This window comes from Nannobrachium achirus (assembly GCF_963921795.1).
Source record: "Nannobrachium achirus genome assembly, chromosome: 3".
In the NCBI taxonomy this organism is placed as follows: Eukaryota; Metazoa; Chordata; class Actinopteri; order Myctophiformes; family Myctophidae; genus Nannobrachium; species Nannobrachium achirus.
The window spans coordinates 70,694,445-70,712,893 of NC_137812.1; the positions used below are offsets into that span (position 1 = coordinate 70,694,445).

The window sequence follows — 18,449 nt, forward strand, 5'->3', positions numbered from 1 at the left end:
ATGGCACCCTAGCGTGCCACGGCACCCACTTTGAAAAACCCTGCTATACAGCACTAATGTAGGAGATTGACTGCTGCTTTTTTATTGACTCAGAAAATGTATATTAGCTAGAGGTTCAGGCCGCGTGGACATGCAGTATATTATATTTTAATAGGGTTATTTTAATAAAGATGTATAAAATCTTTCCTTGCTATCAATGCATCACCTCATTCCCATAACTCAGTTAATATCTACCACTGTTTGTAAAAAGTAGACTAGATAGACAGTTGTATATATGTGGTAAACGTGAAGTTGACTATGCTGTAGTGTATGTATAATGTTCAATTATCAATTTTCTGCAGTCGTAGGCCTATACAGTATGTGGCAACATAATAAATACTATTCAGTACTAATATAGAGATTGAGTGATGCTTTTTATTGACAGAAAACAGATTAACTAGAGTTTCGGACCATGTGTCTGATTTGCACATATAGTCTGTCAAAAGGATAAAACTGTTTTTTTTTGCCATTGTGGTCCTTTGAGAGTAAATGATCAACGTTTTGTGCTCAAAGCACACAAAGATCTCAAGGCATACTTGGCAAAAACAACCATATTATTCTGTCTCTTTTAAACTGTCTCTTGCCAGGCCTGCTATTTCAAGTCCCATGGTCACGGGTCATCTCAGAATCAGAGACACTATCTTTATAATCAGTATAATCACAGGTTTACATGTTCAAAAAATCATTAATTTTATACTCTTGTGGTATAAATTGTACACTGCACCAAGATCATTCATATGTCATACAGTAATTACATTAAAGTAAGGACAAGTTGAGTTGAAAATAATTGTATTATTAGTGTTAGACTATTTGGGTTTTATAGAAGATATAAGATGCTTCTGAACATGTGTATTCCATGGCTATAGTTTTATCAAGCTTGTAGATCAGCTCGAAGCAGTCAAAACTATGTCTGGGACTTTAACTGATTAATTGTGATTAATGAATTACAGATAAATTACGAGATTAAAAGAATTAACAGATTTTAATCACGATTAATTCGATTAATTCATAATAAAGCCCCGCAAATGTCCCAGCCCTAGTGAAAACATTTGCGAGTTGTATTTTGCAGGCCTAAAATACAAGTGACCATTGGAATTGTGTGATTTGTTTTTGCATTTTGCCTATAATAAACTCCAATAAAATCTTCCATAATTTTATGTTCTCCAGCCGCTCAATGTTCTTCAGCTGAACATTCACACTCTTTGTGGGCTGCTCCAACTACAATAAAGAAAGAAAGAAAGAAAGAAAGAAAGAAAGAAAGAAAGAAAGAAAGTCTTGTTAATAGAATTGGGCTACTATCTCTCTCCTTCAGGAGAGAACATACAACTTATTGATTGAAGCACACGTTTTATTATTCAAAACTGTATGGCGTAGGGGGAACACAATTTCTTATTTTCTAATAAAATGGATGAATTAAATACAGAAGCCTCTTTGCATTATGGTTTCCTGCTGTCATTAACACCCTCGAAGAACATTCCTGCACACAGAGCATTGATACATTTATATGAATAAAAATGATTGTTGTCAAACCAATGCTTTATATATCTCACCTTCATCACTTCAGACTCCTTCTGGTTGGGAGCTTCACTCAGGTTGTCATATCCTGAAGAGGACACTATTCGTCCAGGAGTTCTCTTCAGCAGCCAATCAAAGACCTTAGCAGGTGACCAACTGTATGAACTCAGGTGGGAATTGGCAGCCATGACATCAACTGAAGGAACAAGCAAACAAAAAAAGGTATAAATAATATATACCATCATATCATTTATAAGATTACCAGCTTGCAAAGCATTCTTCCTCCACACAGGGAGAAAAACAGCATCTGAAAGTTTGATGGAATGCATTTTTACACGTGAGTGCAGTGACCACTTTTCCATTGCATCTTATGAGGGGTTCATTTGGTGCCGACCTGCGCGCGCATACTGATCAGTGTGACCTCGTCACACATCTTTTAAAAAGCCACGTAGTGTAAGTCTATGGGACGAGTGGTGGAAAGAGACGCTGGATGGCGCTGTTCGCTAGCCTGATGTTATATACAAGTTGATTTCCAATCAATAGTTGATATATGAAAAAGCACCTCTATGACTGTCTCAAAGTCATTCATCACCATCATCCTTTATTTAAACAAGAAAAAGGTGCTCTTTGGGCATGTGTCTGCGTGGTGAGCAGTGTTTGTAAAGCAAAGAAGGTGTTTTTTCAGGATATGATGAGAGTAGAGCATTTGATGCAAATGTAGTCACCTCCCAAGGTGCCCACTCATTCAGGTGCCCAGTTATGTCCACCCCTAAGTGCCCACTCGTCCAGGTTCCCAGATGGTTTTGGTGGTCACCTGACTTGTTACCCCATATACAGGAGTGGGTACAGTGGTTACCAACATTCCAGACATGGTTGAGCTTTTTCTCAAATAGCTTTATAAATAAAATAAAAAAGGCTGATTCCTCCTTACTGCTAGCCAAGACTGTTTTTAATTCCTGAGTAGCCATGTTTGCATGTTTATTCTGAGACACCCAGGTCTCAAACGCCATAAAGGGCAAGTCATGAAATCATTCAGCTACTTGGTGCTACTTGTAACTGTTGTAAGTGAAAACCTGCAGATGGCTTAAAGCTGAGATTGTAGTGTTCTAATTAACTCAATGACTGACACGAAAAGAGGAACGTTTACCACCATAGAGAAACTGTTAAGTTGACAAAATGACAATGTTTATATTTAATATTTGTTTAAAATGAGCACATGCATTAGTAATGATCTGAATTAGGAGGTTCTGTTTTTGGAACACATACTGCATCATGAGAGTGTACACGTACTGTATCTTTTAATGCTCACCTTTGTTGGTCCCTGCCAGTTTGTTCATGAGGTAGGACTTTCCGGTTCGGTACAGGCCCACTACTGACACCACAACCACGTTCTGCTCAATCTGCTCTAAAATCCTCTGGGCACTGGGAAGCACACGCAGTCTCCCATCACTGTCACTCTCTATCAGACATACTGGCTCCTTCATTGCCATGATGGTCGCTGCTAGTGGAGAAAATGGACAAAAGTGGACAAAAATCACAGAGGGACATTGTCACAATGTAGTTTAGGACTCAAATGCAGAATGACTCAGGCACAGGCAGAACAGTGAATATAGAGCAGTGGTTCTCAAACTGTGGTACATGTACCACTGGTGATACTTGAGCCCCCCTCTGGTGGTAGGGGTCTCCCAAAAAAGAAGAAAAAAGATAAAAGTGTAGTGAAATATTTATATTATACTACAGGAAGTTCTGACCAAGCACTTAGTTGAAAAAGGCTCTCAATGTATGTCTCAATGTAACAACTGCAGGAGTGAAAGGGGAAAAATGACTTATTTCTATTGATTACACAACCCATGATGCCTTGTTTCGTGGTGATGTTTTTAGTTTTTGTTGCATTCCTAGTAATTTGATGACCAGCGGAATCGGTCCTATTGACCCCATCATCAAATGATTGGCTTGTGCATAGCAGAATAGAATGGGATATTATGGTGGTACATGGAGAGACAGATATTTTCTAAGGCGGTACTTGGTGTAAAAAGGTTGAGAACCACTGTACTAGAGGTTTTCATTAACAAAGACCCATAAGGGAAACATGAGGAACACTAGGAAATGTCACAAGGAATCTCAAACTGAGATATACAGATCATCTAAAAAGAAATATATATATTGTGTAAAAGTTTGTTTTCTTCTATAATGTGAAATATTCAAAACCTTTTTGGTTATATTTGTATGGTCTACAGCTCATGATATGATTATGGTCTATATCTCAAAATATCAGAATATTACAGTACACGCGACCACTCAAAAGAAGGATGGTCAGTACACCAGTTACTGTATAGTACCAAATAACTCTGTGCCAAGTGCTTCTGGCTACAGGAAATCAGCAATGTAACTGTGTTACAATTGCCCCCGGTCAGGCACCCATGATAAAATCCCATACCCTATAGCTAGAAAGACATAGATTAGTATAAGCTGCTAATGTTAATTTCTGACCAATAACAGTCATAGTCAAGATTACATTTCCTTTCATCTAAACTTTAGACAGCAGAAGGAAAATACTGTACATTCAAAAATGTACGTTTACATCTCAAAATCAGTTTTTGTTAAAAACCTCTGATGAGATGAAATGATCATCTACCCTTCCATAGCCAGAGAGTGGACCCTATTGAGCATGTGCAAAAGTCTCATCCCTGTAGCATGTTTCTAATTAGAATTATTGAGTGTGTTACTTTTCCCCCAGTCTACAACTAAAAATAATACTAATATCATATAGGCCTATAATTATTATAGTCAATATATATTTGCACGCTGTTAGTATTTAAATATGTACAAGGAATCAATGTCCAGTTCATATTATGCACTATACTGAAAGAAAGATAGGCTACTCACTGCTTTTGCTTTTCTTGGCAGCTGACCCTGTCTCCACCAACTCCTGAAAAAATAGAAAGAAAGAAAGAAAGAAAGAAAGAAAGAAAGAAAGAAAGAAAGAAAGATACAACTTATGGATTGAAGCTTAAATTCTATAAATCACAAAAACACCTTCTGGCTTGGAGCTTCACTCATGGTGTCATATCCTGAAGAGGGCGCTATTAGTCCAGCATGTCTCTTCATCAGTAGCTGATCAGACCTTTCTGTTTCAGATGGTGTTCCTTCTTCACTCACTGGAACAGAAGACAGCAAGACAGCTAGACTGTTAATGTAATCATAATTATGATATAATTGCGTTAGCCAGCACATCTTGTCCGTACGTCCTTCTGTCCTTCTGTCCTTCTGTAACACCTCAATTCTGTTGACATGTCACGTGACATCACCTCATCAAAGATCAAACCCTGGATATCCATACATAGAGACGACTGGATCATCACCTAGATCAGTGTTTCTCAATCTTTTTTGGCTTGAGTACCCCCTTTCCCTGATTTTTGAATCCAAGTACCCCCTTTACCCGACAACATTTTCCTTATACAACTACAATTAAAACCATAACTATTGGTATACGATGCTATGTTAAACCCCCTTTTCGAGAATATAACATCACAAAAAAATAAGAATGGGAGTGAGAGTTTCAAACGGTGCTTCCTGAACAGATTTATTTTTAACACTGTGGCCATAACATTTCAGTCAGTTTCCATGTCAATAACTTACATTCAAACACATCCGAGTTGACCTGGTACCATGTAATTTGGGTTATTAGCATCTATCAGGCTCCAAGTGTCATCATTAAACGCAACAGTAAATGTTTTTTCTTCTTCTAATTCATTTTTTCTTTTGGGGGTGCATTTTCTGAGTACCCCCTGCAGTACCTCCGCGTACCCCTAGGGGTACACGTACCCCCATTTGAGAAACACTGACCTAGATCTCCATATGTAGCTGACTTCTACATCTGATTCCCAGATGATGCCCTGCTGTTAGTGCAACCACACTATTAGAATCCCTTTTATGCCCATAAAAGGGGACAAGGACTGAGATACAGATACTGACACGCACGGGCGCATGTCTGTGATCTCACAACACGCATTTGGTTTTACAGACAGGGATCTCCATATATGGGCATAAAAGGGATTGTATGTATGATGTCAGACAACGTAGACGTCATAGGTTTTTTACATAACGAGAATGTCCGGGGTCTCACAGCACACGGTTGGTTCTACAGACTCTTAACTTTTGCACATGGATAGCTTAGATTTTTGCCTATGTTAGCTGCTTCCCCTGCCGTTACTGTACTTGCACAATGTACAATGTGCACATTGCGGACGCAATCGTCGTCATCATCATCATCATCATCATCATCATCATCATTTGTGCTTAATTGCATGATGTTCATTTTTAAATTCAGTATTTACAAATAATCAAGTTCCAGTTTATATGCGCTATTGCTGAAAGAAGAATGATCAATTAAATTGATACTGACAACTTGGAGGATACCATTCCTTGCTCTTCTTTTTCTTGGCAGCTGGAGGGGTTGATTCCTCTGGACCCATCTCCAACTCCTGCTCCAGCTATAAGATATGAGAGTTGTGACTCTGTTAAATAGAATAGAGGGTATGCGCGCAACATCATCATCATACCCGGAAGTTATGCGGGAACGCCTACTGAGTGGCAAAGAGATACTTTCTGACCTTGACAGCCCATACATCCAAACAGAAAGGTCTTATTTGATTGTATTAAACGATGTTAAACAACCTTAAACTCACTTTGCCACTCGATCTGCCATTCACTTCATGCATAACTAACAGTAACTAGAAGTAGCACATGCACACAGAACACTGATACATTACCATTTATGATTACATTTGGTGTGATTGTTGTCAAACTATAGTTGCATCTTCATCTCTCACCTTCATCCTGTACATGGTGTCATATCTCTCCAGCCAATAAGAGACCATGTCATGAGACCAGAAACTTCCTGTTTCAGATGGTGTTCCTCCAATCACTGGAACAGAACAGACTTTTACAACGATAATAATATTACAAGAAAAAAGAACTGCAACTGATCATTATTATTATATAATTATGACGATGACTACTCCTCCTCCTACTACTACTAGAACTACTACAAGTAAGATGCCCTAAGGCTGAGAAGCGTCCGTCAGGTCACGTTGAAAAGCAGCTGACTGAGCAGCGTTCGGTATAAACAGTGTGTTAAAGCCTGTGAAAAGGCGGTGAATGCCACAGCCAATCAGACCCATTTGCTTGAGTGTTACACCAAATGTGTTACTTACAACTTTTTGTGACCTGCCTTCATGGGTGGAATGGGAGGGAGGAACTGAAGTCGATAGGTAACGAAATGTTGTGTATTAGCGTGAATCACGGATGGACATTTTCATACTAACTGCAATCTGACGGCTGCAACTATACTATTACTACTACTACTTCTACTACTACTACTACTACCAATAATACTACTACTACTAATAATAATGAATGCATAATTGCAGAGTATTTAAGGAATCAATTTCCAGTTTATATGCACTATTACTGAAAGAAGAATGATCAATTACATTGATACTCACTACTCGGACCATAGTCTCCCATGCTCTCCCTTCTCTTGCCAGCTGGCAGGGTTGGTTGTTCCAGCTAATGAGAGGGGAGGGGAGGGGAGGAAAGAGTTCTGGCTCTGTTAAATAGAATTAGGCTGTTAGGCTACCCCTCTCTGCAGGGACGTGCAGAGAATGTTAGAGAAATTTCAAAAAGGGCCTTTAGGTGAAAATATCGGAAATAGCAGACCCCCAACATCACAACGCATCACGCTGCGATGCGTTGTGAGCTTGGAGGTCGGCTATTTTCGGTGCTTGATACCACACTGATCACTAAGCAAAATCAATTTCTTTCACCACCGTAGTAAAAACTGCATTCATGGTCTGAGGGCACGTTTTACAGACGGATAAAAGGGCTGGGGCTCAAGCCCCTTTGATGATCTAGTAACACATCTCAGTTTCCCTAGGAGAATCCATGACAGCTGCAGAAAGTTGGGGTCCCATTAACTTTACTATACAGGAGAAAACACACCCAACACATATGCTTTAAGTACAGTAGCATGTGATGGGTCAAACTGGGGTCATGATTCTGAATCCATTGCAAGCATTTGTTTTGCACACAACAAAAAAAGAAAAAAAAATCCTTGGGCTACCAGTAAAACTCCCTAATCGGGATTAGATTAGAGTTTAGATTAGAGTTTATTTGTCATTGTAACAATACAGTACAGGTACAGCAGGCACAGTTTCATTTGTCAACGATCAACTCATTTACAAAGAACAGTACACATACAAGTACATTCACAGTACAACGAAATGTATTTGTGCATTTAAGGGAGCACGGCTGCTGCCATTCCACGGCGCTGCCAATATAGCCCTTTCTTGCTGAAAAAAAGAAAAAGATTTGGGAGTGGGGAGTACAAGCTTTGCGTTTGGGTGATGGGGGGTTGCAGGCTTGGGCTATTAAAAAAACATTGCTTCCATACAGTTCCACTAATTTGAGGAACTGCCTGGGAGAAAGAAAAAAGAAGCCCTGACAAGACATTGGGGGGGTGGGGGTGGGGGGGGTGTGGATGAAGGCAGGTGAATGGTTGTGTGTGTGCATGCGTGTAAGTCTGCGATTGTGTTTGTGTTAGCGTTAGTCCGGTTGTAAGCTTCCAGATAGTAGCTAGGTCAAAATGTCTTTTCGCTGGTGTCAATGCGATATCAGACGTCCTTGGCCCAGCCCCAGCCTGAAAGTCAAAACACCAGGTGTTCGTGGTGGGAGTAGACATGAGTTGGGTGAGGGTGGGAAAGGCTTCCTTCACAGTGTCTTCCTTCTTGAGGTTGGGGGGGGGGGGGGCGAGCGCACAACAACATAGTTCCTCTCTCACAGGAGGAGTGCGGTATTCCAAGGTCGTGCCAGTCCGGTCGTAATAATTCGAGCGAGGGGATACAGAGAGTTAGAGTATTTCCCTCTAAAGTCCATGTTTTGGCCCTCTTTGCATAGCGGTGTTTTGCTCCAGCAAGATGTTAACATCGTGTTTGAGTTCATTAAACGCAACAGTCTGGGCACAAGCAACCTTGTGCAGTTCCAATATCATGACGGGCAGTTTTGGGGCTCCTGGGGGTCCACCCATCTTGCAGATTTTTCGATAAACCAAGGCAATGCCCATGCCAATCAGCAGAAACCCTGTTACCATAAAAGCGAAAAGATAAATATCTTCCACGTCCTCAACGGAAAAAAACGTAAGGCACATCATATTCCACCGTTGCCGGTAGTCCATCACGTACCCCGATGGGTAGGTTCCGTCGGGACAACTGGATTCCTCCGAACCAGATTTTCGTGATGAAAAGATAGTATCCATGGCATTCAGTGCATAGCTCACCAGATCCATGTTTGCTTCCAAATAGGTCCAAATAGCTACGAGAGTAGAGACAGTGTTCAGATACGCTCCAAGTTTCGAAGACAATGAGAAGGAGAAACTCTCCGTAAGCAGCGGGTAGACACACGAGGGAGGGAGAGATAAGAGAGAGCTAGAGAGGTGCGACTGCCTTCGATGAGAGCTGAGATAAGCGACCATCAGGTCACATGTACCGGTATACACCGTTTTGCGTGATTTTAGGGCACAATTTGTAGGAGCAGTGTCCAAAAATGTGTTTTGCAAGAATCAGCCTCATGGGTCGGGCAAAAGTGTGACGTACGTGACGTGTGACGTGTGACGTGACGTGACGTGACGTGACGTGACGTGACTGACTGACTGACTGACTGACTGACTGACTGACTGACTGACTGACACACAGACAGACAGACAGACAGACAGACAGACAGACAGACAGACAGACTGACTGACTGACTGACAGTCCGGTGGAGGTTTTGATAGTAACTGCGACCTGACGGTCGCAAAAAACGACTCCCACAAAACTGTAAAAAGTGACTTTTCATCCAAAACAAATGCTTGCGATGGATTCAGAATCATGAAAAACACCTAGTTTGACCCCTCACATGCTACTTAAAGCAGATTTATTTTGGTGTGTTATTTCCTGTATAGTTGAGTTAATGGGACCCCAATTTTCAGCAGTTGTCACAGATTCTCCTCTTTGTGAGATGTGTTACTAGACATTTACAAACACATTGGTGAATAACGTTTTTGGTAAGGAATTTATTCTAGGACTTTTTAACATATTCCCTGATTAACATATTGCACCATATGGCGTAGAGTGAACACAATGTTTGCATATTTGCATTTCTTCTTAAATAATAAATTGGATTAAGTAAATATAGAAGCCTCCTTGCTTTACAACCTAAAAGGAACACTGAAGCACACAGAACACTGAAACATTTCTATGTTGGGTGTGATTGTTGTCAAACTATAGTTTCATCTTCATCTCTCACCTTCATCACTTCAGACTCTGCCTGGCCGGTAGCTTCACTCACGATGTCAGGTGACTAACTCAGTTCAGTTTCAGATGGTGATCTATGGGTGTTCCTCCACTCACTGGAGCAGAGGACAACAGACAGCAAGACATTTACAACGATAAATATGCAAGCATGAGAAAAAACTATTATTTACAGTATCTAATTAGTATGATGATTTAGGGCAGCCGTGGCCTAAAGGTTAGAGGAACTTCCAAGCTTCCCAATTTGATTCCCCGAACCGGCAGGAAGAAATCTGGGTGGTAAACGGTCAACATTTACCCCTTGCCCAACACAGGTGCCCGTGAGCAAGGCGCTGAACTCCCTAATGTGGCCAACAATATAAGAAGTGTCCATCTCTGATTGATTAACTACAGAGTGATTGTGGATGCTATACTCTCATCCATACCAGCAGAGAGGAGACATTAGACTATAGAAAGACAAAGCTAGAAATGCTCAATATGAAAAAGACTGAGTCCAAACAACATTGCTGTGGACTTTTTGCTTGGTCAGTTAGCCTGTGTTGATTTTGTTGATCACTCTGTTTCACATTCAATTCAATGTAAAAGCAAAATTACCATCAAAGCAAGATTGCAAGTATTAGCCTACCAGCAACTAAGTACAATCTGGTATCCTAACATTCATAACGCATTCTGTATAAACCATCATGATTCTGAGCATCATCTATAGAATGCGTCGATGCACTTACTGTATTACAAACAGATGTAATGCATATCAAAACATGTACATTGCTCTTCATGACAGTGGCTGATGCTTTATATAATGTTTACCATTCAGTGCAGCAACGAGGCCTATAAACATTTAAGAGAGCTCTCATAATGGTGAAATATATACACCTGATGTTGTTGATACCAGTCACAAGGAGCAAGGAGGTCCCTTCTGAACATTTGAATGACAAAGAACAAAGCCAAAGAACTTGCTAAATACTGCTATTTCTGCTATTTGCTGTCATAGGCAGCTTGGCTGTGTGTAGTGTGCAGGAGAAGGTGCCATATCTGTGTTCATGAATTGTACACTATATCTGTGTGTGTGTGTGTGTGTGTGTGTGTGTGTGTGTGTGTGTGTGTGTGTGTGTGTGTGTGTGTGTGTGTGTGTGCGTGTGTGCGTGTGCGCGTGCGTGCAAGCGTGCGTGCAAGCATGCGTGCAAGCATGCGTGCAAGCTTTCGTGCAAGCATGCGTGCAAGCGTGCATAAGGTAGCCTAAGCCCACACTTGTTTAGCGGTTTGGTTTAGATGCAGTATGCAGGGATGCCTGTCAGAGTTTTATTCTGACAATATATTTGCCAGACCCAGGGGGTCGGCCTACAAAAGGCTTTGTCGGTCTGTCGGTCTGTCGGTCCCTCTTTTCCTCAGTGTGCCTGTGTTTGCCTCTGACTGCTCATCTGCCCCTCCCTTCCTTTGCTCGGCTGATTGCCTTGAGTGCCGTCACCTGTACAGGACCAGCTGAGTTGAGTTGGCTGACGAGCTGCTGACACTATAAATTCCTCAGCCCATCTACAAGCTCAGAAACATTTCCAGCTGCTCAGCCTATAGGTGGGGAGATTTGCGTGCCTTAAGGATCCCACGAGCTATACCAGCTGGAGTCTTGCACTCCTGCCAGCGTCACGCTTGCCGGACAGGTCAAAGGAGAGAGGCCAGACTAAGATTGATCCACCCCCCCCCCCCCCCCCCCCCCCCCCCCTTCCTTGCATTCTGATTTTCATTGCGGGTCTGGCAGAACCAGGTGACCTGGTCTAGTTTTTAATAGTCATACCACTAACAAGTAACAACCATAGGATACAAGAGACTGACACAATATGATATCAACCCCTGAAACAAATGGTAAACACACAATACCATAAAAAATAATTAAATTAAAGAAAAACGTATTTTATCACATTAAATTAAATTGATTCCAAAACGTCAAGTTCAATATTCAACGTTTCTTGCTCAGACAGTCACGTTTGTAGTTTGTACGTTCCCCCCACTCCACAAAATTGGGATGACCGTCATCCCAATTTCCAAATACAAAAGAGCTATACAGCAGGGTTCTGAAAGGGGCTACAAAAAGGTCCATTAATTGACCACAGGACACATTATGTTTCAGTCTCTCTCTAACGTGTCATAAATTATTATGCTTTTGGTTATTATATAGGTTGTATTTTGTACTTTTGTAATTAGTGGCCAAGGCCACGAAGTGGCAATGCCTTGGCCACTCATTGTTATTGGACTTCATCTCCTTCTTCCGCCACTTTTTCTCTAGCGGCTAGACCGTGCAGTCGCTTTTTACGAAACTCGGCAGTATGGCAGAGGACTATGCCAAACGGCTAAAACGCGAAGCTCGCAACAATCGGCCAAAGGGTGGCGCTGTAGGAAGCCTTCGAAAGTGCAAACTTTGAACTGGTGTAGCTCATGCCCTGTTTCAGGTACAGCAATGAAACCTGTATACACTTATGCGTCTCCTCATGCCGAACAACTTTTACGCTCTGACTTTTGACCTCTGACCTTTACCTCTCTCACAATTTTGAATTATATGAAAAACAGTCAAAATCTATCTCCTCCTGGGATTTTCGCGTAACGTGCGCGAAACTTTTTTTACATGAACTTTGGACCAACACGGTCATCGCACAGCGGCCGGATTTTCTTTAAAGCGAAACATTATTTTTTAATAATTCACTGTATAATGCAGTTTCATGCAAATTATTCTTCTGCCTCTAAATCATACATGCAAAGTGACACGTTCATGGCAGTATGGCAGAGGACTATGCCAAACGGCTAAAACGCGAAGCTCGCAACAATCGGCCAAAGGGTGGCGCTGTAGGAAGCCTTCGAAAGTGCAAACTTTGAACTGGTGTAGCTCATGCCCTGTTTCAGGTACAGCAATGAAACCTGTATACACTTATGCGTCTCCTCATGCCGAACAACTTTTACGCTCTGACTTTTGACCTCTGACCTTTACCTCTCCCACAATTTTGAATTATATGAAAAACAGTCAAAATCTATCTCCTCCTGGGATTTTCGCGTAACGTGCGCGAAACTTTTTTTACATGAACTTTGGACCAACACGGTCATCGCACAGCGGCCGGATTTTCTTTAAAGCGAAACATTATTTTTTAATAATTCACTCAATGTTGCAGTTTTATGCAAATTATTCTTCTGCCTCTAAATCATACATGCAAAGTGACACGTTCATGGCATTTGGCAAATATGTAGAGGGTTAGTCCAAATATTACTGAAAGCAATCTTACTCCAATTGGCCAAAGGGGGGCGCTATGCGAAGCGTTTGAAAACTCAAACTTTAAAGGGGCATAAGTCATGCCTCGTTTCGTTTGAAGACATGCAACTTGCTTACACGCGTGCCTTGACTCAAGCGGAAGACATCTGTGTCTTTGTTAAGTAAGCTCTGCCCTTAGATTTTCCGCCACTTTGAGCAGTTTGTAAAACACTTAAACCCGCTTTTATTCCGGAACTTTTGCGTCACGTGCACAGAACTTTTTTTACATGAACTTTGGACCAATATCTAAAGATCTGTCAGATCGGATTTTTTAAACATTGAAACATGCTTTTTTAATAATTCAATCAACATTGCAAGTTTTATGCAAATTATTCTTCTGCCTCTAAAACATACATGCAAAGTAACATTTTCATGATGAACTACTGTAGAGGGTAAGTCCAAATATCACTGAAACCAAAAAGAATCATATTTGAACTGGGGACCCCCCACCCTGACGTGAGTAGGGTTTTCCCATGATCTGGGCCTTAGGCTAGATGCAGAATAGAGCTGGGACATTCGCGAACGAATCAAATCTTTTGAACAGCTCTTTGAAGTGAACGTTGGGATCCGGTTCGCGCAGTAGAGAGCCGTTCATTTGGGGGGGAGACCCCCTCCCCCCAATTCAACATCTCCTTGCTACTCCACTGAGTACTGACTGAGTACAGTGAGTGAGTGAGAGAGAGAGAACAAGTGGAGGAGCGAGTTCATTGTTGCCTGCTTGTTTTTTTTAGGTGTTTTATGAATAACAAAAGTCAAGGTAGCTTAATTTACACACACATTTTATGATCGATGGTACTGTCTCACTTCAAATAGCCATAAATCCCACCTCTAATGCAGAATGGTTAGGCACAGGTGTGTGTGTGTGTGTGTGTGTGTGTGTGTGTGTGTGTGCGTGCGTGCGTGCGTGCGTGCGCGTGCGTGCGTTATTCTTCTGCCTCTAAAACATACATTCAAAGTCACATTTAAATCACACTTTGCAATAATGTAGGTTAGTGCACTGTGCACTTGTGCACTTGTAACCCACGGTTCAGCGGGAATTACAGTCATTTTATTTTATTTTTCAAATGGAATATATTCTTATTTTTCACATGCAATGTTTTGACCACGGTCCCTGAGTCACAGCTGCAGAGCATTCGTAATCACCACACCCTGTATAAAGCCAGTCTTTTTTCAGTTTGTTCAGTAACCTCATTGGAGCTGCTGCAGGTTTGTACACATTTCATTTCAAGACTATTCCAATTTCTAACAGCATTACTCCATTTATATTTAACCCACACTATATTGCTTTTAGATCCACCTGACCAACTCTGATATTGACACTGAGGCTGCGTGACTAAGATAATTGGTAAGTGAACATGTGGCTCGGAAATGTTTGTTTCTGGTTTTGGGATTGGAATGTAAAAAGATTCATTTCGGTAATGTAATTATTGCTTGTAGATAAGCAGATTTGTCGACTTTATTTAGTTTTAAGCTTGTAGATCGGCTGATTAGTTGATTTTTTTAGTTTTTTTGCCTGTGAACTGAATCTTAATTGTTTGGTTTTCAGAAAAACTACATTTCCCAGAATGCAGCAGCTAAGATGGTTGCTTGTTGGGCGTCGGCCGATTGAATCCATCTGAACAGTTTGAACAAAACACTGCTGAGTTGAGTGTGTGCTGCTCTGTTAACCGGTAAGACTGTTTGCTTGTATTTTGTATGGTCTCTTTTACCGTTTTACTGTGTTATTTTGGTTCTATCGTTTACAGTGAGAATGTGTTTTATATTGTCAGGGAGTGTGCAGTTGTGGATTATTGCCTGTGTCCACTATTGTTTGGGGTGTGGCCTCATCTCTTTCTTCAATGTAAGCATTTAACTAAAGAGATGTGAGTATTATTGCGACTGTTAGGTCGCAGTTACTATCGAAACCTCCACCGGCTGTCACTCTGTCCGTGTGACATCATACTTTTGCCCTATTCATATCTCCGTTACCATTGCCCCTATCCATGCCAAACTTTGCACACACTCCTTGGCTGCCTGATTTCTCACATGGCCCTCCAGCGCCACCATGAGGCCGATTCTTGCAAAACATTTGCGAACACTGCTCCTACAGATTTTGGCCTAAAATCACACAAATTGATTGTCAAATCACAACCTCCGTCCCTGATTTCACACATGCCCCTCTCTAGCGCCACCATCAGACAGATTTTTGCAAAACACATTTTACAACACTGCTCCTACAGATTTTGGCCTAAAATCACGCAAATTGGATGGCAAATCACAACCTCCAAATCAGCAGATCTGTTGACTTTATTTTGTTTTAACCTTGTAGATCGGCTGATTAGTTGATTTTTCTTATTTTTTTTATCCAGGCCCTGTTTTTTGCATGTGAACTGAATCTAACTGATGGCTTTGCTTGGTTTTCAGAAAAACTACATTTCCCAGAATGCAGCAGCTAAGATGGCTGCTTGTTGCAACACAGCTTCTCCGAGTCAGGCAATCCAAATGTTTTTGCTCTTAACCACCGAGCTCTGCTTCACTGTGTAGCTGGCTCTCGAAGGGACTCTTCCATCGAGCAGTAAGCGAAACTCCACTATGTTCTCCTCTGTCGCACATTTGCTCTGTATTTTGCCACATTGCTAATGGTGGTTCTATCTGTTCCCATTGTAGGCAAATTAGGAGCTGCATCTGAGTCTTGGAAGAGAAATGGCATGTGTTAATGGAAGCAACAGCATAGAGCATCGCAGTGCGGTGTCGGAAGTAAACAACCCATTCATTTTCACCATAGCGTTTTTCATTATCAGCCACAAAGTCGTAGCAATTCAATGTACACTTACCACTAGGCTGGTGGTTGTAAAATGGTTCTATATGCTCCTGTAGAACCCCCGAGTATGTATGCAATCACTCAAGTTTTAGTAAAAACACGTTTTAATCAAGATCGCACGGAGAAGAACTGCATTTCCCATACTGCTAAACATGTACATCCGGTGAAATCGACGTCTGTGATTGGTCTAGCTTCTTCTTCTTTCATGTATCTTGCGGTTACCGCGGAAGTAGCTACTGCTCCCTGTCTTCCCGGCGGATTATTGCACATCAGCAGAACTCCCGTGAGCGATCGTCTTTCTTTTACAAATATGAATTATATGATGCACTATGTTAAGGATGACGATAAGAGCGTCCACAGAGATGACATCACTACATTTCAGGCCATATGCTGGCCTGGATAACTAAACTGAGCGTGATTTAAGGGCTTTATTTCAGGAAACGACAACAACATTCGCCTTGCATTCTGGGAGTGTAGTTTCCGCAATTTTAAAAATAATGATGTACACAGTCTTGTACCCTGCCCTTTTTTTCAGCTTTCTAATTAATCTTTGCATTCAAAAAAATGTGAATATTGACATGATCCCTCTCCAGCCGAGGTGGCTTTGTCCAAGGCTTAAAAACGTTTAAATAAATACTTTATGAAATGTCTATGGAAGAAATGAATGCGGAAAACGCTTCCGACACCAGAGTGAGGACGGGGTGGGGCTTCAACTGCGATGCTCTATACTGTGAAACATATGTTTCGAATGTAACCCCTGTTTGTTAAGTTCTGGAAAGAAGCATATTTTGAGTTAAAAGCCCCGGTTTTGGGAAGAACTTTATTTCATGTTTTAGGGGAACGCCCCATTGAATAAAACAACGCTTATTGCGTTTTCACCTTGAGAACTGTTTCCGTGTGCTGGTTTGGGTTCAGACTTAACAATACTTAATGTTTAAAAACTTTATTTGAAGACGTGTTAAAAGCCCCGGTTTTGGGAAGAACTTTATTTCATGTTTTAGGGGAACGCCCCATTGAATAAAACAACGCTTATTGCGTTTTCACCTTGAGAACTGTTTCCGTGTGCTGGTTTGGGTTCAGACTTCACAATACTTAATGTTTAAAAACTTTATTTGAAAACATTGTGATTTAAAAGACATGCCTGAAAATGGCTAGGTTGTTAACCCTCTGTTTTGAAGGTTTACAACCTGATGACCAACTCTTCAACAAAGACAACTAATGAAAAAGTTGGAAAATAAAGATATTGAGTTAAAACCTTGAGGAGTTCTTTGGAACTATTTTATGTCTGTTGCATATAGTCTTTTGCATACATGTTGTGTAGAGGTCAATTTGTGCTTTCACCAATAACTATGCCGATTAGTGTAAAATCGGCAGAGTCTCTGTCATTTATAGCGCCACCAGAAGGCCGAAAACGCATTCTTCGATATTACTCCTTCAGATTTTATCCGATAATCACACAAATGGGCACACAGTATCTCTACAGTGATGTAATCATGACGGATTTGTCCAATATCATATTCTATCTAATTGGCTAACATTGAATTCCAAGGTTTGCAGGATTGCTCCTTTTTGAACAAAATGTCTCAAACGCAGCCTGCTATTTGTGTGAGATTCTGCACGCACATTCCCACTAGGCCAAGGAACAGATGCCACCCTTCTCACATTGGCCTGTTATAGCGCCACCAGCGGGTCAATTTTTGCAAAACCTATTTTTGGAACAAAATGCCTCAAATCCCGCATGCAGCGTCCGATTGCCGTGAAAGGCCAAAGAACACGTGGTACCCTTTTGACTTTGGCCTATTATAGTCACCACTAGGCCAAAAAAAAACACCTGACCTGCTGGAGACCTGTTCGGAAGAACACTACTTCTAGTTTTTCTTTGATTTCTTCTTTGCTTTCCCTTGATGCCTTTTTGCTTTCCTGCTATTTATGCCTTGGCCACTTTATCGCTGCTTGCAGCTATATTTTGATTTATAATCGCTTAGATGAAAGAATAGTTCTCTGCTTACCTGCCTGAGGTGTGAATCAACAATCCTAAGCTTATCAGTCCTCCATGCAGGGTCAACTTGCAGTGAATGGATGACTGGTATCAACAAGAGAATCAAAACATTAATCATTAACTAAACCTTCTGTGAGCAATCATTGACCAAAGTCCACAAACGCTTTATAATAGTTTCTTTATGACAAGGTGTGCAACGTTTCAACCAAAGTGAAAGTTTGCAGAGGGGGTGTATACAGTAGCTCCCATGATTACATTAGATAGGCCTAATTGACACCGGGTGAAAAAATGGGTTTCAAAAATTGTTGGATAAAAATAAAATAAAAAGTGTGCTGCAGACTAGTTTTGTATTGAGGTGTCACATAGTGTAGCGGCTAGAGCACTGGTTCCCAAACACTGGGTCGGGACACATTTGTGGGTCGCGGACACATTTGTGGGTCGCGGACACATTTTTATGGG

The 18,449-nt window shown here is 41.2% G+C and overlaps 1 protein-coding gene across 3 annotated transcripts; it reads right to left on the reverse strand.

The window, feature by feature from the left end:
* Positions 1-1,087: 1,087 nt before the first annotated feature.
* On the reverse strand, positions 1,088-18,068 carry LOC308281691 (guanylate-binding protein 1-like). Of its 3 annotated transcripts, none has more exons than XM_080721942.1 (9): positions 18,001-18,068; positions 9,898-10,000; positions 7,050-7,125; positions 6,387-6,481; positions 5,960-6,047; positions 4,441-4,712; positions 2,864-3,055; positions 1,590-1,750; positions 1,088-1,257 (listed from the first exon to the last, which is right to left on the reverse strand). In XM_080721942.1, exons 2-6 carry the CDS (start codon positions 9,901-9,903, stop codon positions 4,579-4,581), a joined length of 399 nt encoding a protein of 132 aa, XP_080578068.1. In that variant the 5' UTR covers positions 9,904-10,000; positions 18,001-18,068; the 3' UTR covers positions 1,088-1,257; positions 1,590-1,750; positions 2,864-3,055; positions 4,441-4,578. The 3 variants fall into 3 exon arrangements, with proteins under 3 accessions (XP_080578068.1, XP_080578069.1, XP_080578067.1); XM_080721943.1 differs by having other exon boundaries at positions 7,062-7,125; positions 18,001-18,060; XM_080721941.1 differs by lacking the exons at positions 5,960-6,047; positions 6,387-6,481; positions 7,050-7,125; positions 9,898-10,000; positions 18,001-18,068 and having other exon boundaries at positions 2,864-3,052; positions 4,441-4,588.
* Between the last annotated feature and the right edge of the window lie 381 nt (positions 18,069-18,449).